The 24,239-nt window shown below is 41.3% G+C and overlaps 1 protein-coding gene across 1 annotated transcript in view; it reads left to right on the top strand.

The window, feature by feature from the left end:
* The window catches only part of sema3bl (sema domain, immunoglobulin domain (Ig), short basic domain, secreted, (semaphorin) 3bl), a 72,335-nt gene that overhangs the window by 8,069 nt on the left and 40,027 nt on the right, over positions 1 to 24,239 (top strand). Inside the window, exon 2 of the mRNA XM_071902781.2 lies at positions 14,667 to 14,827. Coding sequence (XP_071758882.1) covers positions 14,667 to 14,827 — 161 coding nt within the window. The remainder of the gene's footprint in view (positions 1 to 14,666; positions 14,828 to 24,239) is intronic.

Here is a 24,239-nt window from a genome sequence, read left to right as displayed (position 1 = left end):
ATTTAGCCAGTGTGTCATTTTACATAAAAAATGCCTAGTGCAGTTTTAAGATAGAACCAACCTCTTAAAAGTTCATATACTGTAAATAGCTAGTAAGGGTGGACAGGATCCAGATAGAATCCTCTAGGCTACATCAGGGGTGAGCTGTGACGTAAAACCAACGCCCCCATACTGACCTTTTGAGGTCCAAGAACAGATTGATTAACCCCTACAGGATTCAGCAGGGCTAAGCTTTAACATATCCATCTAAACACTGCATTAACACTCTACCGGGTCAGTCTGTACCGGCCTCTGCAAGGCTCAACTGCCTAACCCAGGGCTGAGCTGTGAACCAAAACAAACGCCCCTAAAGCCTGCCTGGAGATTCGGTTCGGTGTCACAGGCGTCAACATGGATCAGCAGGCTGAAGCTGAATATAAGAGAATGTGAAGGAAAAAGAAAGAGACAGAGGGAGAGAAGACAAGATTAATGAAAGAGAGGGAACGTCAATGAATTTCAAAGAGAGAGAGAGGAAGAGAGAGGGAAAGAGAAAGAGAGTTAAAGAATGATAGACCCATGAATGAAAGCAAATGATGGATCCATTAAAGAGAGAGGCAAGAGGGAATGTAAGAGAGAGATAGAGTGAGAGAGAGAGAGAGAGAGAGAGAGAGAGAGAGAGAGAGAGAGAGAGAGAGAGAGAGAGAGAGAAAATGGAGAGAGGAAAGAGCGAGCATTAGACGGAGATGGAAATACCAATGGAGGGCGGATAAAAAGAGGTCATGGTAGCATGGAGGAGAGAGACAAATGGATGAAAAAGAAGAGAGAGGGGGCAAGAGAATGAAAGGAAGGTAAGGAATGACAGGAGGTTGAAAGAGTGGAGAGAAAGATGAGACAGACAGACAGACAGACAGATAAAAGGAAGGGAAGCGAAGGATGAGAGAGACTAACCTGAAGGCTGGAAGACAGTGGCTCCTTTGAGAGGCGAAGGTGGAGGGTTCGAGTCCCAACAATGTGGCTTTGACCATCTGTCATGTAGATTAGTGCTCCTCTTACACACAGGAGGCGTGTGTGTGTGTGTGTGTGTGTGTGTGTGTGTGTGTGTGTGAGAGAGAGAGAGAGAGAGAGAGCGAGAGAGAGAGAGATAGAGAGAGAGAGATGGAGAGAGAAACAGACAGAGAACTGCTTTGTGTATATGTATGTAAATGTGTACGTGGGTGTGTGTGTGTGTGTGTGTGTGTGTGTGTGTGTGTGCGTGTGTGTGCATAGTGGGAGTATCCTGTATCTGTGTCTTAGTGAAATCTTTGCTGCCAGAGCTCAGTCCAAGAGTGGAAGTGTGTGAAGAGCCAAAACCGCATGTGTGTGTGTGTGTGTGTTTGTGTGCATGCCTGTGGGGTGTGTGTGTGTGTGTGTGTGGGTAGTTGTGTGTGTGTGTATGTGTGTGTGTGTCCCCACAGCGATGGCCGTTGTTTTAACATGAGCATTACAAATCACAGCAGTCGCCCCTCACCATGGGGGGGTTGGGGGGTGTTGGGGGGGGGTTCAGGCTCTGTAAAACTATTTATCTAAACTTTCTACACTCTGCCCCACCCTGAAGATATAGACCCCCCCCCCCCCATCCTCAAGTGGGCTGTCCCACCCTCTGTTCTGTTACTATCTGTTCTGTTCTGTTCTGTTCTGTTCTACTTATTTCTGTTCCGTTTCTGCTTTTAACACTCTGCGCCGAGAGCTGAAAGCAACAACATTAGTTGTTTTTTGTTGCTGCAGTGTCTCTGACTGCCCAGAAAAAAATTTGACATTGAGTAGATGCCGATACGACGACCTGCACCTGTTGAAAACCCCTCGAAATGCAGCCTTGACATGAAAGAGACGGTGCCCGTAGTCGTCCATAACAGCTACCTGCATCGGTTGTGAAACCAGGACCTGAAGATCTTTCTGTTATCAGTTCTGAACAGTTTCCAAAGCTACATTTTTACCGTACCATCATATCACAGTGTGAACATTTTATACTCGTTTGGGTCGATGTTGAACTTGGCCTCCTGCATGTTGCCGTCCATCAAATGCTTGCTGGTCTGTGCTGTTGAAACGATAGATGCCTTGCCAGTGGTTTGAAGTGTTGCTGTTTCAACTCTCCTCCATCCTCCTCTCCCAGCATCCCTCCATCACCCTCCCTCTCTTAGCTAGGTAAACATCCTCAGCTCCGCTCTTGTGTTGTTTCACTGGAGACAGTGAAGGAATAGCAGACAATACAAGACAATACAGTACATCTGGACCTGCTTGGAGCAAATTTAGTTTATTTTAGTTTAGTTCATTCGTTTATTTGTAAGGGACAAGTACTGTAGAAATCACATTGACAGTCGCAAGAGCATTGGCCGATGTGCTGTACCTGTGTATAGAGCCTAGCTATAGAGCTGATTTCCAACACTCGTCCCTCGATGGGCATTAAAAGTTTACATCGTTTCATTTTAAAATCAAACATGTAATGAGAGAAAGAAAAAACACAACAGCAAATAACAAAATAACAAAAATGTTTACAGAATATGCAAATGAAGGATCATTACAAGAGGAATTATTTGGAAAATCCAATGTTTAAAGCATACATACACAGACACACAAACCCACAGAGACAAAGAGGGTTCTCCTCTTGTCTCCGTGTCTTTCCATGTCAGTGTCCTACTACTTGGCATTTTGGCTCAGAACCAGTGAAATGTGATAGAGAAGGAGGCCAGAGGTGATGGGAACCCTCTTTAGGGCAGGAGGGAAGACATTACATGTCACACACACTGAGGTGTCCCCCCCCCCCCCCCACAGGAGCAATCAATTAGTTCCACTAGAGCTGCTGACAAGAGGAGCCGAGTACAACAGCCTCTACTGTGGACTGACGCATCTATTAGACACACACACACAGCTGACACACACACACACACAGCTGACACACACACACACACACACACACACAGCATACAACACACAGAAAGACAGACACTCATGCAGAGCAGTACCAGTGCACACACACACGTTCACATGCTTGCATATAAACACAAAACACAGCCACACAGTCTCAAAGATGCATGCGCACAATCACATGTACCCATGTACATGTTTGTAACACACACACACACACACACACACACACACACACACACACACACACACACACACACACACACACACACACAGGAGCTCATAGATCAGTCTTTCTGTTGATTACATTGCAGTTAAATGATACCTTAGACAATGCCCTATTCAGACCAGTGTGTGCGTGCGAGTGTGTGTGTGCATACCCATGTGCATGCGTGTGTGAGAGTGTGCATTGTGTGTGTAAACTATGATGGGGTGTTTCCTACTACTGTGTGTTGCAACCAGCTGTCTTAGCAGCCTGCCAATGTTTGCACTTACTGTAATTTGCTGCAGAAAGAGCATCAGCGTAATACTTTTAATGGCATTCATCTGTGTGCTGCAGAAACCTTATATCTTCAAGTTTGCCATTTTTGTTAAACATCAATTGAAAGCAAGTGTTTCATAACTTTGGGAAGTGAATGACGGTAAAATGTCAAAAATAGAATTTGTCAGTGAAAATGATCAGTTGGTTTTGACTTTATTGAGAAAGAAAGTTTCTTCTGGACACCAATGGAATGGAAATGTGTGTGTGCTTGCACTTGGCTGCATTCAATTAGCAGTGTGTGTGTGTGTGTGTGTGTGTGTGTGTGTGTGTGTGAGGCCAGCAAATTTTTGGATGAAGTGTTTGGGCCGAAGCTCATGAGGGCCAACGGAAAGAAGTTTATGGTGGGTTGGAAGGCCTTGGATGAGGGATGGAGGGAGAGAGGGAGACAGGAAGAGAGAGAGAGAGAGAGAGAGAGAGAGAGAGAGAGATGGAGGGATGAGGGTGAGAGGAAAATAGTGAGGGAGGATGAGAGTAGAAGAAGGTGAAAGAGAGAGGGGGGGAGAGAGCGACCTGCTTTCTGAGGAGAGAGAAATGTGGAGAGGATTGATGGAGTGAACAGGAGGAAGGATGAGGATGATGTGAAGAAAGGGAGAAAAGTGGGAGACATTAAATTTACTGCGACTTCTCAGGCCAGTTTCTGAGAAGAAGGGAGGGAGGAAGAGATCAAGAGAGGAAATGAGAGAGGGATGAGGTGAAGGAGGGTAAGAGAGTGAGGAGGAAAGCAAGGGGTTTATGAGAAGTGAGAGAGGGAGAGAGAGAGGTGTGGTGTGGCTGAGTAATGGAGTAAGATAGGGATATAAAGGGAGAAGAAAGGATGAAAGTGCGAGAGAGAAAGATGGATAGAGAGAGAGCAGCGGAGTGTCAGCAAGGGAGTGAGAGAGGAAGATAAAGAGAGAAGAGGAGGGGTGGGGGGTGAGAGATGATGAAATGAGGAAGGGGGAGGCAGAGGAGGGTGAGGGTGATGAGGTAACACCCTGCGCTGTGTTTTGATTGGCCCAGCAGGGAAGATCGGGTAACAACAACTCTGATAGGCATCCTGAGACGACCGGGAGAGAAGTGTGTGTGTGCGTGTGTGTGGGTGGGTGGGTGGAGAGAGAGAGAGAGAGAGAGGTTTGCATTTATATATTCCTTTTCTGTTTCTTTGTTCGTGATTTTATTTACTTCATTACTTCATAGTATGTTCAGCTGTTTCTGCTTATCTATAGAAGTGTGTTTATGTGTCTGTGTATGTACTGTACTGTATATGAAGAATTCTATTACAAAATGCTATATATCCATTTTGGGAAAAGGCCATTACTTGAAGATCATCATTCAGAAAAAGTCTCATCATGTTCTTTAACTTTGTCCTATCATTTTGTTGGAGTAGTTTCACTTTTTTCAAATGGTGGCTGTCTCATTTTGGAAGCAAACTCGTCATATACTGTGTGTGTGTGTGTGTGTGTGTGTGTGTGTGTGTGTGTCTGTCTGTCTCTCTCCATTACATAGGTTTTGACAGTGTGACATTTTATCAGTGATGACTTCAGAAGCCAAATTTTGCATATGTGCACGTTTTGTATGTACGGGTGTGTGTGTGTTATTGCATGTGCATGACAATACAATACATGCATGTTCTTTAGACGCACAATAGCACCATGCACAAGCAGTGTGTGAACATATACAAGCTCTGTGGGCTTGTTTTCCTGGCTTTCACATCGTTACTGTGTGTGTGACTGCATGTGTGTAAGTGAAATTGATATATGTGTACATGGACGTGCATGGCAAGGACACACAGTGTTTATGTGTATACTCGCTGTGTGTGTGTGCGTATCTTGCTTCCCATGGCTTTATCACATTATCATGCGTCTGAGTGTTAAATATTTGAGCTGCGTGGGTAAACTGACATCTAGAGTGAGGCACAGGAACAGGTTGGCAGGAAATCCCAGGATTTAATCCGTCATGGGGCATCTGGCCTCTTTGTGCTATCTGTGCCAGGACAGTCCCCCCGTGAGTTTAAATGATGAAAATATAGAGGCTTTGCCGTTGTGTTACTTATCTCCTAGCAACCGTATCCATCATGGAGGTCCAGTGGAGAATTGGCTGTGCAGAAATGATAAGTCTAAATATATAACAACCAGGTTAGAAAAAGAGAGATACCCAAAAAAGATTGTTGTGGTTTGGGTGTGGATCAGTTTTGTAATGTTAGAAGCAAAAGTGAATAATCTCATGAGGTAGATTTGATTGCAAATTTAGGTCACAGTGACACAGCAAACTGTTCTGTTTTATAACTTGAGAAGAGTCAGCTCACTTAACCTGAACAAACGGCTGTTTTTTGGCTTTGTTACCCAGCTAACTAGCCAGCAGGCTTTAGCAAAGCAACCAATGTTGATGTTAAGATGCAACTACTAACCACTACTAACGCTAGCTTCTGTTAGATATGTTAGCGAGTGCACAAATCAGATGTGTTTACAACAAGATTTAAGAAGTAATAACAAGCTAAACAAAAAAATCAGTGATGAAATGATCAGTTCCTAATCAAAAACAGCACAGAAATGAACCATGTCTGTTCAATTCTTTTGAGATTGCCAAGTTGTACGTTTAGAAACACAAGAAGAAACTACATTGCTGAAGTTTTGAAGTTGTACAGTACGTTCTACTGTATATGCCATTTCTGTGTTTAAAATACGTGAATAAACCACGTCTTCTCTTTGGTATTTAGAGTTTCTACAGAACAACACTTGCCATTCAAATATATAGATATGGAGGGGCTACAGTACTGACCTCCTCTCAGCAGTATACCTCCTCATCAACTAGTACCACCAGACAACGGGAGGAGACGGACCAGAGAAGAAGAGACGAGGGAGAGGAGGAAGGAGGGAGGAGAGGAGGGAGTGGTGAGAGGAGGAGAAGCGATGTGAGTTGACTTGTGTGAGCAGCAGATTCCACACATACTTGGCACGCTGCAGCAATATACAGCAGCTATCCAATGATGTCCTGGAAGTCTGTTAGCAGCATAGTGAGTCTAATTAATCTTTATTTGTTTGTGAGTGTGTGCGTGTGTTTGTGTGTGTGTGTGTGTGTGTGTGTGTGTGTGTGTCTGTGTGTGTGTGGAAACAGGGTAACAGGAGTGAATGACTCAGATCCAGCAAGTGTCCAGCACAAAGGGGTGTGTGTGTGTGTGTGTGTGTGTGTGTTTCTGGTATGGGTTTTGTGGTCCAGGGGGTCTAATAGGCTTCAGATGTGTTCCTCTCTCCCAGCAAGTCTACAATAAACACTGATACTACTGTGTGTGTGTGTTTGTGGTTTGTGCGTGTGTGTGTGCGTGTGTGTGTGTCAGTCTGCAGCTTTCTGCAGCTTAACACAGCTTACACACTGCCTGGGCCCAATTTGTACATTAGAGATGTCAGCATGAGATTTGGGAGTCAACTTTTTTTACTCTCCTTTTACTCTACTTTCTCTCTCTCTGTTGTACATCCATCCTTTTGGTCCTGAAAAGGGAAGACAGAAAAAGCTGTGGTAGAGATATCGGGCTTTGCAAATATCAGGCTTTGCAAATGATGTTGAGTTTTTTTCCAATGCACATCTGCCATTCTGTAGCCATGGATACAGTATATTATCAGCTTCCTTTGGTTCTCCATTGGAATAATGAGCAGTTTTGGTCCTGTTTGTGTAGGAGCACAACATAAGGACAGCCTCCCTACTGGCACCCTTTGAAAGTGTGTCAGTACTAAATATAGCATATGGACAAGAATCTTACCAGCATGCTTCTGCTGTACCTGTACTGACCTGAACTGAGTATAGAACGTCATGGAAAAACACACCAGACTGCCAATGTGGTTACGGCATGGTAGCCGCAGTTTTGCAGTTTTGTAGTTTTGCTGCCTAGATACAAAAAGCAACATTATACAAATTGCTGATAAAATTCTGCAGTTAAAGACTTCATACCCCCTAGTTGGGTATTATTTGAGGCAAAAGTAAGATCAGTTCAGGCAATAATTTATACTGCATGTGGTTAAACTGCATTCTAAGACCGCCAGGTAAGCTATAACTTCTTCCTTTTACACAATTGTTGTTGGAGGATGAAAATCATGTTTCTCCAAAAAGTCAGCTTTTCATGAATTCAGAAGAACAGCCTCATTTTCAGCTTTACAACCATGGGGGTTTTTGTAATTTTATCAGGGGTTTTGATTAGGTTTCATCGGCCCTAGAGTCATGAAACTTGCTCTACTTACAAAGGACGGTATAACAAAAAAAAAAAAAATGTGAATCACCAAAACTGCATTTTAAAGCTTCCATGTCTGACGTCTGACTCTTGATTTTGACAGACACCAGCACACGACTCAGCTGACTAAGCGGAACATTGGCAATGTAAACAAATCTCAAAATAAATGATTGAATTAATATCTTTTGTAGTTTCGGCGGTTGACACCGCGCCATGCGATAGCTGAGGTTTGACACGCACAGTGGAACCAGATGCTGTTTTGTGTGTCGCTCCGGTTTGGCAGGCTGCTGTTTGTCAATGCAGCGTCGGCTGGCTGCTTATAGGGAAATGAGACACATTGAAGACAGATGTAACAGTTTTCCTATAGATACTGTTAGGAATTTGGTAGATGTATAGGGTACAGTTTAAAGACAGAAGAGGGATAAGGAGAGAGAGATGAGAAAGAGAGAGGGAGAAAAAGATGGCAAGAGAAAGAAGGATAGAGAGAGGAAAACAGATGGACAGGGACTGAGATGAAAGGGAAGACATATTTAAAAGAGACTTCCAGAGAGAAAAATAACACCGCAGAGGAAGTCGGAGATGAATAGACAGAGGCAGAGAGAGGTTAGGATGGAGAGACAGAAGAGGGAGAGAGAAACTGAGAGGTAGAGAGAGGTTAAGACAGATGAATGGAAGGGGGAGAGGCAGAGAGGTGAAGATGGATAGACAGAAGGAGAGAAAGGTGAGACAGTGGTGTGGTTTCCACAGCGAGGCGACAGGCTGCTAGAGTGATAACGAGCTACAGATGGAAGCTGTTAGCTCACCTTTCTTCCGTTTGTGTTTTTTTGTGTGTGTACGGATGGATGTAGTGTTGTGGTTGCATTTTTGTGTGAGATCTGCGCATACTTTTGAGCGATTTATGAGATAAAGAGGGAGAGAGGGAGAGGAGGGAGAGAAAGAGACATCAGACAGGAATGCGCTGTTGACGTGCTTCCAGGCCTGTCTGTGTTTGTGTGAATGTGTAAGGAAAAGAAATGCAAGCTTTTAACAAACAGGGGATAGAAGAAGAGAGACAGCTTGAGCTTGATAGAGGGAGTCGGGGAGATAAATCTGCTCCTTCATCTCAGGGCGCAGGTCCAGTAAGATGTGGTTTTAGGGATGAAATGTCTTCCACAACATAAATTATAATCAAACTGGCACTGCCAAAAAGGCAAACGCTAGCACACGTCTGCACTCTTTTCTGTGGTTTTATAGCGCTGACTGCGCGCCGCACAAATGCTGTGATGATGTGAGATAGTGAAATTCAAGCTGGTACAACTTCAAGCTGCACCAGGCAAGTGGCAGCGAGAGATAACTGTTTGAATATTTGAAGGTTTGAAGGACTTCATTACCCAGAAATCATGCAGTGCGGTGTCTGTAAACTGCACAATCTTTGGACCTAACTTTCTTGTTCTTAGTGGGTGTGGAGATACCGAAAAAAACCTTATTGCGCAGCAGGTTCAGCCATCATCGCTGAGTCCAGCTTTCTCTGGATGGAGTGCTTGCTAAGTGCTGTTTCAGATAAAGTTTTGTATTTCACTCCATTTTCATTTTTCTGCCAGTGACCATACCTGACACCTGAAATTAAGTAGAAATAGAGCAAATAGAGCGAATCTACAGCATCTCAATTAGTGGAGATGGAACACTCTTCTCTGTTGCAGCCCCAGTTTGTGTTTTACTCTGATAAAACAGGTGTACTTTTACCTAAAAAAGCTTGCCCAGTGCAGCTTTAAATGCACAGGGCTTTGACTGCGTTTCCCACAGTGTGACTGAAAATACTAAGTAGAATATTTGGTAGCTATGCCCTACTAACCCGACAGTATCTATCCTCCACAATCCTCCCTGTCAAAACACAGAGGTGCGGCCTGAATATTAAATCTCAGCCTAATAGCTATCTGCTCAAGGGTTCAACACACAAAGACACACACACATAAATGAATGCATACACTCATGCATGCATGCAAAACCGCATGCTCGTCCAATTACGCACACACACACGCACAGTTTCTTGTCATTCCTCATCACTCACTCTCCACCCCAGCCTGAGGTCATCCCAGTACTTGGAGCTGTGTGGAAAAAGCTGAACTTGTGGAGACAGACAGTCAGCAGCAGGATAAAGAGTTGTAGGGCTGCTTGTATGTTCTGCTGATAAACTGTGTCATGAAAACACTGATTAGACATTCCTGTTGAAATATCCAGCCTCCGAGTCCAGGTATACATCTGTTGGTCTGTGACGGTATCAGTGCGAGGGTGCAGTTTATGTTTAGTTTGTATTAAGTGATGACTGATCTCATTATGTACTGATCTGTCTGAGATCAGGCTAGCAACCTTGTATTATTGTTTATTTGTTTTATTGTGTTTTATTATCCTGTGCATTTGCCTTTTTCTTTTTGATTGTCTTGTAGTAGAAAGTTTTGATGGTATATCAGTTCTGTTCGTAACCCCGTACCCAAACTAAGCTCCGTATCCCTATAGCATCCAACATCCACCACATTGGTAAATGATTTTATTCTTTTTCTCTATTTATTTTTCACATTTTTGTTCATATTTGTTTTGTTTATTTCATTGCTTATATTTTATTTATCCTCTAACATTGTTTTGATAGGTGTTCTATAAATAAAGGTTATTATTTTAAGTGTTACATTGATATTTTAGTTTATAAGTGTTGATTGGCGTGTTTTTATGCCTCTATCATGTGTTGTGTTTTGTAAAATCAGTGAATCAGTGTTTGCTAAGACTGCTGAAAGAGAGATATACGTTATGTCTGCCTGTCTCTCTGTTCATTTGCATGTGTTGTCCCCTCTTACAAATGTGTAACATGGAATTACACTTTCAGCCATTGCTTCTATGTCTGATTGTCAATTGAATAACTTTATTGGCATGTCTTTTCATCAGAAAAAAAAAATGCCAAAGCAGTTTACAAAATGTCCATTTTCAAAAACCTAGCAGGAACGTTTATACATTCAAACCATGCTGAGATGATAAATCATTTGGTATGAAAACATGTCCATATGATAGCACATAATCACCAACATCTAATGTAAAACAGTTCTGAAGTTTGTCTCCCGCTCTGTCTGTCGCTGCCTCATCATTATATTCCCTGTTTGCCTTGCCAAGCCCTATAAATCCATAGACATCACTATACTCTCTCTCTATCTTGTGGCTTTCTCTGCCTGTCTCTCTTCCCACTCATTATTTTCTGAGTCTTACCAATCGCTAAAAGCCATGATGCCCTCTCTCTCTCTCTCTCTCTCTCTCTCTCTTTCTCTCTCTCTCTCTAACTTTCTCGAACTCTCGAACTCCCTCTCTGCCTGTGTATCTCCTCATTATTTTCTCTGTGTGTCTCTTGCCAGCTGCGCTAAATCTTTATACCCAGTCTTTCTATAAAGTTATCCCCCAGATATTTGTCTTCAAATAGCCTTTTAGAAAAACATTAAACAGGCTTCCATATTGGTTGGCCTCAGTGGAGGACTTTGCTTCACCAGACCCGTATTACAGCACCAGTGGGTTAGGCTTGTGCCACCACTGATTGCCCATTCATTCTGGTTTAGATTTGGCGACTATAAAGGCCCAATTAGGGAATATATAGAGGGAAAACACACTAAAGTGTTAAACTGTTAAACTTCTCTCCTTCTGCGCTGGTAATGAGGGCGATCTAGGGTGAGGTGGTTTGAAGGTATGTGTGTGTGTGCGTGTGTGTGTATGTGTGTGTAGGCAAAGTGAGTGAAACGAGAGTTAAGAATGACTGCGACTTCTCTAACACCATGCATGTATGTGTGTGTACAGTATGTGTGTGTGTGTGTGTGTGTGTGTGTGTGTGTGTGTGTGAGTGTGTGTGTGTGTGTGTGAGAGAGAGAGTGTATATGTGTGTGTAGGCAAAGTGAGTGAGTGAAACGAGAGTTAAGAATGACTGCGACTTCTCTAACACCATGCATGTATGTGTGTGTACAGTATGTCTGTGTGTGTGTGTGTGCGTGTGTGTGTGTGTGTGTGTGTGCGTGTAGGTGCCCATGTGTTCGTGGGTGTTTGAGAAATGGAGAGCTCAAAAAAGAGAGACAAATAAAGTGTGTGTGCATATGCATGTCTAAGTCTATGTGTTTATGTGTGTGTGTGTGTGTCTGCAGGGCCTCAGTGATGTACAAGGTGTCACTGGTACAGAGGGGCCCTTGTGCTGGTCCTGTGAGTGATGAGTGACTGAGGCTTCTCCTCATTGCGTGTGTGTGTGTGTGTGTGTGTGTGTGTGTGTGTGTGTGTGTTTTAAAAAATGGAGACTGCGAAAAAGAGAGAGAGGAAGAACCAGTGTGAGTGATGAGAGATACGTGGAGAACCTATTCAGCTGAAAGACGACTCCGCTGAGACTTACACATACCAGTGATGTCCTCTCACATCCATATTTCTCTCTTCATCTCTTTCAGTTAGAGAGAGAGAGAGAGAGAGAGAGAGAGAGAGAGAGAGAGAGAGAGAGGAGCAAGATGATATAGAGGAAGGGACAGGTGGGAAAAGAGAGGAGAGAGAGAGAAAGAAATGAGGGGTGCTTTGTGTGAGAGAGAGTGAAAACTAGTTTGAAGTTGTGCTCATATGTGAATGTAAGGGAGAGAGAGAGAGGTTGAGAAGAAGCGAGCTGGTGGTTGTGTTAGAGTGTGTGTGTTTGTGTGTGTATGTGTGAAAGAAAGAGAGGAGACACCCCGCGTCTAGCTGAACTTGAATTCAACCCACTCCTGCAGAGTCATTGCATCAACCTTTTGACTTTGAAGCTGCTGCCAGATGAGAGTGCAGAGCCAGGTGTAGGCTGGTGGGTACAGATATAGGCCTGCACTCCCACTATTACATGCTCGCTTATTATGGAAATGTGTATCAGTGTGTGCATGTGAGTGTGTGCTCACTATCGCATGGGATACTTAACAGTTGTGGTTTTCAACAAGTTTAGCATCACTGGATCCAAATGGCTAATTTGCCATGAGGTTGTGACCCAATATATCAAACAATATGATATTTACAGAATGCAGACTTGTATGGGTAAAGTAATAATCTGTGACATTTTCATGTAAATAAATGTCAGTTTTGCTACTCTCTTTTGCCGATTGATATAATACAACAGCGATTCAGTTTATACCCAATTCATGAAAGCATTTACATTTGCTGTTCTAAACACCCGGTGTTTGGTAAGTCTTTCCCAGAAAAAATACTCTGTCGTGCAAGAAGTGATGCGTTTTATGTTATTGGCAGCAGGAAAAGCGGTTTGTTTGGAAAAACAAACAGAAGAATTACTGGGTGGTTAGCATGAGCAGCGATAGCCACAATGGCTGAACAAACAAAAAAGAAAAGAGTGCCACCTAAAGAAACTCAAACTTCATCAACAGAAAATCAAAGAGGTTGCTCAGAATAGCCCACAGCCTAGATCTGGGTCCTGACTAACCATGTGAGAAACACTGTTTACAGCAAGCAAAAGATACCAAAGCTGTTACGCAAATGGAAAACAAACAGTGACCTCTCTTGTCATGGCAAGTTATTCTGCACAGTGACAACTTCAGGCCCATTACTGAGTCAGATGTGCTGTTCCACCCAAACTGGCTTTAGTCTTCATTACTCATGTCACGCCACACACATCAGGGTGGCTGTAGGGCCGAGCCAGGCGGTCCACACCAGAACCTCAGGATCACAGTCAGAGCAGTTCAGAGGGTTCCAGAACTCTCTACTGTTCTAGAACTCTCTACTGTTTCAGAACTCTCGATTGTCCCAGAAATCTCTAATCTTCTAGAATTCTCTACTGTTCTGCTGTCCCAGAATTCTCTACTGCCCCAGAGCTATCTACTGTTCAGAACTCTCTACTGTCCCAGAATTCTTGATTGTTCCAGAAAGCTCTACTGTTCTAGAATTATCTACTGTTCTAGAACTCTCTGCGTCCCAAAATTCTCTACTGTCCCAGAGCTATCTATTCTCTACTCTCTACTGTTCTAGAACCCTCTTACTGTTTCAGAACTCTGCTGTTCTAGAACTCTGTACTGTCTGTGAACTCTCTATTTCACAACTCTCTCCTGTTCCAAAACTCTCTACTGCTCTAGAACTACACTGTTCTAGAACTCTCCACTGTTCTATAAGTCTTTGCTGTCCCAGAACTCTCTACTGTTCTAAAACTCTCTACTGATCTAGAACTCTACTGTTCTAGAGGCTCCTTTGATCAGAACTAGGGGTCACACACAGAAAAACATGCTGTATGTAAATGTTAGCATATGTGTGCATGCACAAACACCTACGCACACACACACATGTGCATGGATGCTCACATACACAGATGCTGGCATGCATGAACTCACACAAGCACACACACATGCATGCCCACACATAGACACGTCTGCGCAGACACACACACACACACACACACACACACACACACACACACACACAGTGGGAGTCTGGCCACAGAGCAACCCTTGCACAGAAACAATAAGAAACAGATCTGTTTGGGCTTTCATCATAAGCCTCTTTTTGAACACACACTGAGCAAATCTATGGTAATTCACCATAATGATTTAGGTTTTATTGATATGGCATTAAGTTGTTTTTTTCCTTTCATGTCTTTTATTTCTTTTTCCTTCTCTTTTGCTGTGTGCTGTTTATCCCACATTCCCTTGTTCTTAATCCCTTACTCTTAATATGTTTAGTTTTACTTGAGATTTAATCTCTATGTTTAGTTTCAGTCTGCAATCGGTCTTCTGACTTGTATGTTCTGCTGCTTTGATTTTATGCTTTATACTTAATGGGAAATGTCTTTGAGTACCATGGAAAGTGTGCAAATAAAATACCTAATTAAATATCTCTTTCTCTTTCTCCCTTCTTCCCCCCCTCTTCCCTCTCTCCACAATCTTCCTCTCTCTTTTCCTCTCTTTCATCTCCTTTTCTTTCTCCTCCGTCTCCTCATCCTACTCCTGTCCTCTCTTAATTTGTCTTTCTGTCTCTTTCTCTCTCCCTTTTTTCTTTCCATCTCTCGTTCATCACCACCCCCCGTCCCTTTGCCTCCTCTCTCTGCAGACCTGCTGTCCACCAACAGGTCGTCTATCTTCAGCGGTCACCACGGCCAGCTCTCTCTAACCGCTGTCTTCCTGGACGAGTACCATGACCGCCTCTTCCTGGGAGGGAAGGATGTTCTCTACTCTCTCACACTGGGACCTGTCAGCACCGAGTCCAAAGAGGTAAGGTTTTTTTGAGAAAGTAAATATTGTCAGTTAGAGTTTGGCCATTGCAGTTTCAGTGGCATCCATGTTAGTTCCACAATACTGCCAAGGCCTATACATATGTCCAGGCCGTCTGGGTGCTTGCAGGCAGGGTTGGTAGTAACAGAATCCTTGCATCCTTACATCCTCACAATTTGAAAGTACAAACAAATTTAGCTGTATTCCATTATGTTACCTTAAAAAGTAGAATGTACTCTGATTACAGATACTTGTGAAAAATGAGAGGAATACTTTTGGCAGTACTTTTAGAGAAACTCAGAAGGCCATTTAAACAGTGGCAGGTGTTCTACATCTTTATAAAATGTTGCACAGATGAAAATGTGTTTGTATGCAAACTTGAAATAAATTTCAATGTCTCAAATATGGTAAATTAATCTTAAAGTAACTGAAAGCAATCAGAATACATAACTGAATTTGGGTAATTCCTTGGATTACTATACTGATTACAATCTTGATGAGGTAACAAGTTACTGTAATGGATTACATGTTAGGGTTAGGGTAACCTGCCAAACCCTGCTTGTGGGTTACAGTTACATCTGGAGACAGCCGAATACGCAAAAACTAGCAGGTTCTGTATAACATCATGGCAGACAAGCAAAAATACAACTTAACATTTAAATTTACTGGAGGCCCCCAGACGATTTAAAAAATATGTGGTTTAGGAATCTACAAATATGTACTGTGCTGGCGTGTTTGTTTCCTGTTTTACTTTTTGTTCTTTTTTTGCATATCTGTCTTCTATCTATCTTCCTATAGTTTGGCTATGTAACTGCTTTAATTTCACATGTCGTCTTTCATAAACTTCATCTCAAATGTTTTTGAGGATGCACAGTAAAATCTATGAATCACCTTGGGATTGACTACTTCACAACAGATTGACTGTGTAACAAAATACGCTGCTCTGCATTCCCTCCCAGTCTGATGATTGATATAAAAGATCTGAAACAGTCTCCATTTATCATTCCTTTTTGATTTAACTTACATAAATAGTCTGTTGATTCTGCAGTTTCCAGTCTGTACAAGAATATGATATATGACCTTGTGAGATTGGCTTGTTCCTTTGTTTTTCTGTTTTTCTGCACATTCCCCTCTTGCAGAACACCTGGAAAAGCAATCTAAAAATCATAAATCAACCATAAATCTATTCACTCAGACCTGAACTGCCGTTTTATTTCATAGTCCTGCTAGTGTAGCATTAGCGAAAATTGTTGTATATTAAAGAGTGATCAAAGAGCTGCTACCTAGCTTTTAGATGGCAGTGAAAATGAATCAATGACACATCTCGTTTTTGGGGTAAATTTACACCTACTGCCCAATTTACAAAAAACATCATTGCTTTGAATAATTTTCTGGATAAATACTCTCACTGGAATAAAATGTGACTGAAGTAGCAGTACTATTTCAGTTCTCTTGCCTCCAGTTCCTTAAACTGGCTCTTTCTAACTTGAACTCCAGTCAGTAGAGTCTTGTGTCTTCCTTTGCCAAAACATTTGTACGATCTTGTTGCCCTTCCCAGTGCAGGAACACCTGTAAAAGCGCAGCTAGTCGTAAATCAACGTTGTTTTTCCATGTATGTCACCTTTAATCTACACATCATCAATTTGTCAGTAAAGCCTTGTCAAACACAGAGCTTTGGCTGCGAGAGTCACCGGAAAGACAAGAGAAATGAATCACGATCCAGAAGTCAGATGCATTAACTGTACTGCAGCGGATTTCCACTGTCGTCAAACACTGTGCATCTGGCTAACATGGAGAGAGAGGGAGAGAGAGAATACGCAGAGGGATGAGAGAGAGAGTGGAGGATAGACAGGAGATTCAGTTAGAAATGACTAATGTCCAAGTCTGCTTCCACTAAGCTGTCTTATCACAGGCAGCATCAGGAAGGCTCTACTGTTAAAAATCAGTCAATATCTCTACAATAGATGATGATGTCCGAAAAAGCATTAGCATTTCGCCAACCAAGGATTTCAGTTGTCTACTATCATTTAATACATATCTGTTATATTTGTTTGTTATTAATCATTTTGCAAAAGGAGATGTCAGTTTCTTTTTTCTTTTTTCTTCTTTTTTTCAAACAGCAGATCATTCATTTCAGAACTTCAAATGAAGCTTAGCCATTTTGGGAAGAAATAAAACTAAATAAGATAAAATATTACAAAAAGACAATGGATTATATCTACTAAAGTGTTTCTATATGTAAGCAAACATCTTTAGTGTTGGTCATTATTCTGTTAGTCTCATGGTGGGTATTTGATTTTGGAATGAAACTGCATTTCAAAGTGTTTGGGTAGCCATAATGAAGGATCATTACTTTGAATTAGCTCATATATCACTGTGCTGAAATCTAACTTCTTTATCTGAGTCCATGTTATATAAACCAGTTATATATACAGCCATATATTACATCAGATATGTATATATTTACCACAGCTGGATGTAATTTCACCCTGGTTAATCACTGAAAATATATTTACAAATATGCAGGTGACTTATTGAATCATGTTGCATTGCAGAGTCATTTCAATATAGAGTGTGATGCAGTTTAGTTTATTACTGCTGTGCTTTTGTGGGACTCTACCATAAGTCAAGAAGACCAGATATGTTAACGATTATAGAAAGAAAAAAAAAAAACATGTGCATCTCATTTTAGAGTGGAATTTACATTTGAGATCATTTATTTACTACAGCCATATGTGTAGATATGCATTTTGCTATGATTTGTGGAGTTATGGACTTCTATCTTTTGAGTTATTATATTTTTGAGTTATATTTTCTGAGGTTTCAGGGAGTTTAGGTTGGAAGGCTTCGACACCGGGGCCACGAGTGGTTTTAAATTAAAACTCCAAATCATCTACATGTGTATATCTGCAGAGGAATGGCTTTGGGAAAATATGCAGCACATATTTTTATTCATATTTCACTTCCCAGTAGGGCGCACAGTGGATTTTGTGTTCTATTCAACTGGTTTCTAGTCAGCACAGAACAAAGATAACTCCCTTAAAATAGAAGTCCCAGGCGTGCCGTACCTCCGTATGCAGCAAAGAGCAGTAGTGTGTGCATGTGTGAGCTTGTGTGTGTGTGTGTGTGTGTGTGTACTTGCGTGGGGGGTCGAAGAGCCTACGATGAGACGAAGTGAAAGGGGAGTTTAAGTAAATTGAGAGCCAGATCTCGCCCACCTTATCTACTCTTTAATTCCCCCTCATCCCACTCTCAGCCTCCTCTCATTCCTCTCATTTCTTGGCTGCTGATCACAAATAAAGCTTGATGATCCTCTTCCCTCACGCCACTAAATCTTTACAGTAAATGTGTAATGGAGACAGTTTGTTGGCAGCTTTTCGCGGTGTAATGCCTATGCCTCTACCGGAGCCAGCCATTGTGAAGTCTATCAGTGGAGCCACTCTGCCAGCACAATGAAAGAAAGGTTTATAAGATGCACACGTCCGCCAAATATTCCATAAACCGGTGCTGAAAAGAAGAGAGGGGAAAGAAAAAACAACTTGAATGAAGGCAAAAGGTGTTTTCCTTCACACAAGGAGTTATCAGTCCCAGCAGACATTTGGACGTTGAATAGATGTTGATACAACGGCCTGCACCAACGCTGAAAACCTGTGTAAAAATAGCATCTAAATTTGAGACGACGCCCGTAGTCGTCCATAGCTGCTACCTGCATCGTTCTGTGAAATCGGAGCCTAAATATGTTTCTGATATCAGTTCAAAACAGCTCCCAAAGCTGTTTTAATATGATTTTTTACTGTACTACGATATATTGGGAACATTTAGCGCTTGTTCATCTTGGCCAACCAGCACCAAATACACAGTACACCTTCCTAAAATGAAAAATGGGTGAAAATGGGTGAAAAGCTAGCACTGAATCCAGAATCAAAAGCAAGTAAAACATTGTCAGCTGAGTAACGGCTCCTTCCTTTATCCATGTCACTGTATCATCTGTGTGGCTTTTCCTCCGTTCTTATTGCAAATCTGGTTGCAAAACGCTTTGCAAAACAGAACACATAGTGAAAAGCATTTCAAGTTCGATGCCCAGACTAAAGATGCCAAGCATTGTGAAATGAATCACACCAGACTGCAGTTTGCCAGTCCAGCCTCTGCCCACCACAGTTAATCTAATCTGTAAAAGCCTTGTTCATTCAGCACCCTTTCCGCAATAAACCTGACAAACAAATAGTGCAGTAAAATTTGTAATGGAAGTTTGGTGTTATTCTAAAGCCCAGATTTTGGTTGAAAACACGTCAAACGGTGCTATTAAATCAATGCATCCAGCGTGATTCAGCCCAATGCCTGCAATTGTATCCAATACCCACTGAATCAAATCAAATCTGGGAAGTGGAACAATACCCTTAATGATAATTACACAGGAAAAACTAAAACAAATACTGATTTAGCTCATGTAAATGTTTCACGTTATGGAGTAAATATTCCACTTTCTCCTTGGTGAAGCATAAACAGATATGATTGGTATTCGATATACCATGTTTGATTATTGTATATGAAACACTCAGCGTTGTTTTATTTGGCCTGCAGATGTGGCTGGCACTTAAAGACTTGTTCATATGCTTCAGCATGCTCAGACAACTGGTTTATTTTACAAAGTGTTTGGTTTTACTGTACTTTCTTGGTGTGATTTTGGAGATGGCTTCTGGCCCAGCTGACTTAGTGTAGCTTAAGTCCACTGTAATCCCTTTGCTCTCTAAAAAGTGACGTGCTGATGTAGTGCAGGGTGTGTTGCAATTTAAGGCTTTTCATCAGGGACTTCAGTTTTATCTCTTTGTGTGTTTTGGGATTTATGAGTGCAAAGGTTCTTAAAATTTCAGCATCAGCATCTAAATTTAGTAATTCTAGCCTTGTACTTGCACCCGGTCCCATTGAACCACACTAGTGCCTCTGACACATTTCAGTCCCTGAGCCCTCGTTTTATAAAAGCTGGTACAGCGTGAACTAAAAAAGTGTAATGCATATGGTCCCAGTAAGAGTTTTGATCTGTTCTTGTTGTTTTGTGGCTGGCACAGGAACAAAGACTCTGTCATTTGATGCAGGGTCTCTCAATGACTTTGGCTTATTTGTCAAGATTGTGTCTTTGTGGGCTACCAGGCTTTTTGAAGATGCTATTTAATCAGAGGGGGTATCATTTTGTTTTATGACCGCTTTCTCTTTGAACTCAAAAGAGGGACCGCATACCTAACGAGAGTTTTGTCCTGTGAATGTGAAAAGAGAACATCCTGGCTCTCTTCTTCCTGGCTCCAGACGGACTTCTTTGTGATTAAAAGCTAAACAACACTGTCCAAGCTCAAAGGGATAACATGTGAATTATGTTTTAGGGTGGATTTTCAAGTAAAGTGCACTTTGGAGAGTCACAGTGATGAAGTGTGGAGAAGCAGTTAAACAGAGGGAGGAAGGAACGTTGCTTTGGAGAACTGCTGCATGATGGACACATTTCCTACAGCATGCAGAACTCCTGGACAATGAGAGTATTGACTCAGACCATTGCCAGCCAGGCTTTAGACAAGCCCTGATTTCACGCTATAGTAATATGAGTCAGGCATGTATCAGGCTGTTTTTTAATGGTTTAGACCAGTGATTCTCAACCTTTTTCATATCAAGGACCCTTAATGTAGTCCACATTAGAGCCACGGACCCCCATTTGATTAGATTTTGTCTCTTTGACCCAAATCTGAGAATATTTTTATTGTCAGATATGATTTTGTCCAGAATCCCATGACTATCTGTATTGTAGGTAGAGAGATAACAGAGAAACTGTGATCAAAACAGTCATTCTTCTACATTCTCTAATTGAGTTAACTTCTTATAAATGAAATAATGCTGAAGTTTAACAATTTATCAATTTGCTGGGGACCCCCTGGAACCCCCCTCAAGGACCCCTGGTGGTCCCCGGACCCCACGTTGAGAACCACTGGTTTAGACTAGGGTGGCAACTAACGATTATTTTCATTATCGTTTAATCTATTGATTATTTTTTCGATTAATTATTTACTGTATCCAATAAAAAAATATGATAAATGCCCATCACAAGTCACCAGAGCAAAAAAAAGAAAAAAAAAAAAAAAAAAAAGTCACCAGAGCCCAAAGTGATTCTTAAGTTTGCTTACTAAGACTAAGCAGGTGTCTCTTTTCATTTTTATGCTGATGATACACAGATGTACCTGTCCGTTAGATCCACAGACCCCGGAATGCTGAGTTCACTTAATGACTCCCTTTGTGATGTCAAAAACAAAACAGAAATCCTAGTCATTGGGTCCCAACACATAGCAAAACAAATTCTGCCTTCAACTGGTCCCCTATTGGATCGTATCAAGCCCGTTGCAAGGAATCTTGGCGTCTGGTTTGACAGTAATTTAAGTTTTGAGCAACACACCACAAAGCTTGTGCAATCATGTTTTTATCACCTTAGAAATATTTCCAAAATACGATCTATCTTAACTTTTACACACACAGAGACCATTTTACACGCCTTCATCTCATCACGCCTGGATTACTGCAACAGCCTTTTTACTTGCCTGAACCAAAAATCTATTGATCAACTCCAGACTGTACAGAACTCAGCTGCCAGGCTTTTAACCAGAACCAAGAGACGTGATCACATCACTCCTGTTTTAGCCTCTTTACACTGGCTCCCAGTATGTTTTAGAACAGATTTTAAGATTTTACTGGTTACTTTTAAGGCTCTTCATGGCCTCTCTCCCTGCTATATCTCTGACCTCTTAGTACCGTACGCGCCGGTACGTACTTTGAGATCCTCGGGCAGCGGTCTTTTGTCTGTTCCAGAGACCCGGCTGGAAACTAAAGGCGACGGAGCGTTTGCAGTCAGGGCCCCGAGGCTCTGGAACGATCTGCCTGAGGAAATCAGGTCGGCTGAGTCAGTGATCTCCTTTAAGTCCCTTCTTAAAACATACTTTTATCGGAGAGCCTTTCCTGATTTTACTTGAGTTTTAATTTCCTTTGAACTGTCTTTTATTTCCTTTAAAAAATGTTTTTCTATTCCTATTCTTATCTTTTCCTACACTGTATTGGTTTTTATACACCAAATTGTTTTTATCTGTTTTCTTTTAAAACCTGATAATTTTATGACTTGTCTGTTTTATTTTGCTGCCTTTGTGAAGCACTTTGTAACGTGGGTTTTGAAAAGTGCTCTATAAATAAAGATGATTATTATTATTATTATTATTATTACTAACCAGCAGCAAAAAAAACGTATTAAAAAAAATATATATAAAAAAGTATTAATTTTATAATGATATGAAAGCATTTGTGAAGCTGTAACTAGCAAATATTTGGTGTTTTTACTTGATAAATGACTAAAATGGCTATCAAAATGATAATTGATTAATTTTCTGTTGATCGACTAATTGTTTCGGCACCAGTTTAGACCAGATTGTGAGTGTAGTCGAGTTTTGACGGGGCCACATTCATTTCAGTCATGCATGGTGCTGAAGATCCAGGGATCTAAACCATTGTGAGCCAGGTTGTAGACCGGCCCTGATTTTATATAAAATCTATATTCGCTTGATTCCAGTCATGCATAAAATAAAGACTATTTCTCTTTGATTCACACCATTGCAAGCCAGCTTTTAGACAACAGCAAGCCAGATGTTAGACATGCCCTTCCAATTGAATAGTATGAAGCAAGAGCTGTCTACCAAGGAAGAGTTATATGTTATTAAAATCAGCACAGCTCCAGTAGTTTCCAGCACATTCTGATAGTGTTCAGTAAGAAAATGCTGCTGGCAAGTAAGCAGAGTTTGGGCTAATTTTTGCTGAAGGGCAGTGATGTAGTGTTAAAACAAAATGTAGGTAAACTATGAAATACAGTTGGTGATAAAACAAACAAGCACCAATATAAACACAATTATACCTTTAAAACAGTATTAATTTCCTAAAAACACCATATTTTTTATAGAACTCACTTCTGTCTGATCCTACATAATATGATATATGCAAGACTGTAAATCACTAAATTGTAAATATCTGTACATGCATCACTAGTTAAAGCAATATTCCACTTAGTTTTAACATGAGGGGTATTCGGCTCTTGACCGCCATGAAAACCAGAATATAAACTAATCACCAAGATCAGATGCAGCTGGATGAATTTGTCGTGTTCGGATTTTTACTTCCCATTTATTTGAATGAGGCCACGACTGAAAACTGACATTTAACACGTTGGTGAACAGATTCAACAACAGATCCCGCTGCCGTGATTTCCAATTGACGTTCGGTCTTACTTTGTAGAACATCATTTCGCCAAATAGCACTTTTATTGATAGAGGAGAACATAGCGGAGGGATACCATTTAGGAGAGATAGTTCCTGTTTGGGAGACAGGATCTACTTTTATTTTCAAATACAAATTTTAGAGTAAACCAAGAATAGAAAAGCAAAGTGACGACGTACCTATTACTGCTTTGTTGTCTTAAAAGCGGGATCTAATGTTAAATATGTTCACCAATGTGTTAAATGTCAGTTTTCAGGCTATTTTCTTGCCTCATTCAAATAAATGGGAAGTGAAAATCCAAACACTACAAACTCGTCCAGCTGCATCTGCTCTTGGTGATTAGTTTATATTCTGGTTTTCTTGGCGGTCAAGTGCCGAATAACCCTCGTGTTAAAACTAAGTGGAATATTGCTTTAACATAGCAAGAAATCCCTCTTGGCTATCTAGTTTGTATTACCATGATGGAGATTTCTTTAATCCTCACTATGTTTTATTTATAGCCTATTCTTTACTGCTGCAATCACAGAATATCCCTTTGGGGTTCAGTGAAGTTCATTTTATCTTATATATGGAATTGTATTTATAACGTAAAGATTTATATCACCTTAAAAAGATGAGTTAAGTCTTCATAAACTTCATAATTAAAGAGGTAGAATAACTGAGTTTTAGTGAGTTTACCCTCCACTACTGTACATGCTGCTTAAAATAGTTTCAGGCCCTTTAAAGGCTTTAAATAAAGATGGCTGTGTCAGAGATTTAAACCAGGTTTTAGTCCTGATTTATCGTCTATCTACTCTCCTTGGCTGTGATGAAGTGTGATTTATGACGGAGGAGATAAAATGTGTCTTGAACTTTTATTAGTGATATGAAATTCAGTGCGTTACGAGCAAAATGGGTGAATGTGATTCAGTTTTGAGTCTATGAAACAGGAACAGACATTCACTTGTCTCTGCAATTCAATTCACATTGTCCCTCCCCTCTCTTCTCATTTTTGTTTCTATCGCGTTATTCATCTGAATCCAGTTCACACACTTACTAACAAGCACCATGGCTCCCCACCCTCCACCCAAACACACACACACACACATACAGCCACACACACACTCATTGAACACAATCAGACATA

The sequence above is a fragment of the Centroberyx gerrardi genome, chromosome 14 (genome assembly GCF_048128805.1).
Source record: "Centroberyx gerrardi isolate f3 chromosome 14, fCenGer3.hap1.cur.20231027, whole genome shotgun sequence".
In the NCBI taxonomy this organism is placed as follows: Eukaryota; Metazoa; Chordata; class Actinopteri; order Beryciformes; family Berycidae; genus Centroberyx; species Centroberyx gerrardi.
This window is presented reverse-complemented; position numbering and strand designations above follow the sequence as displayed.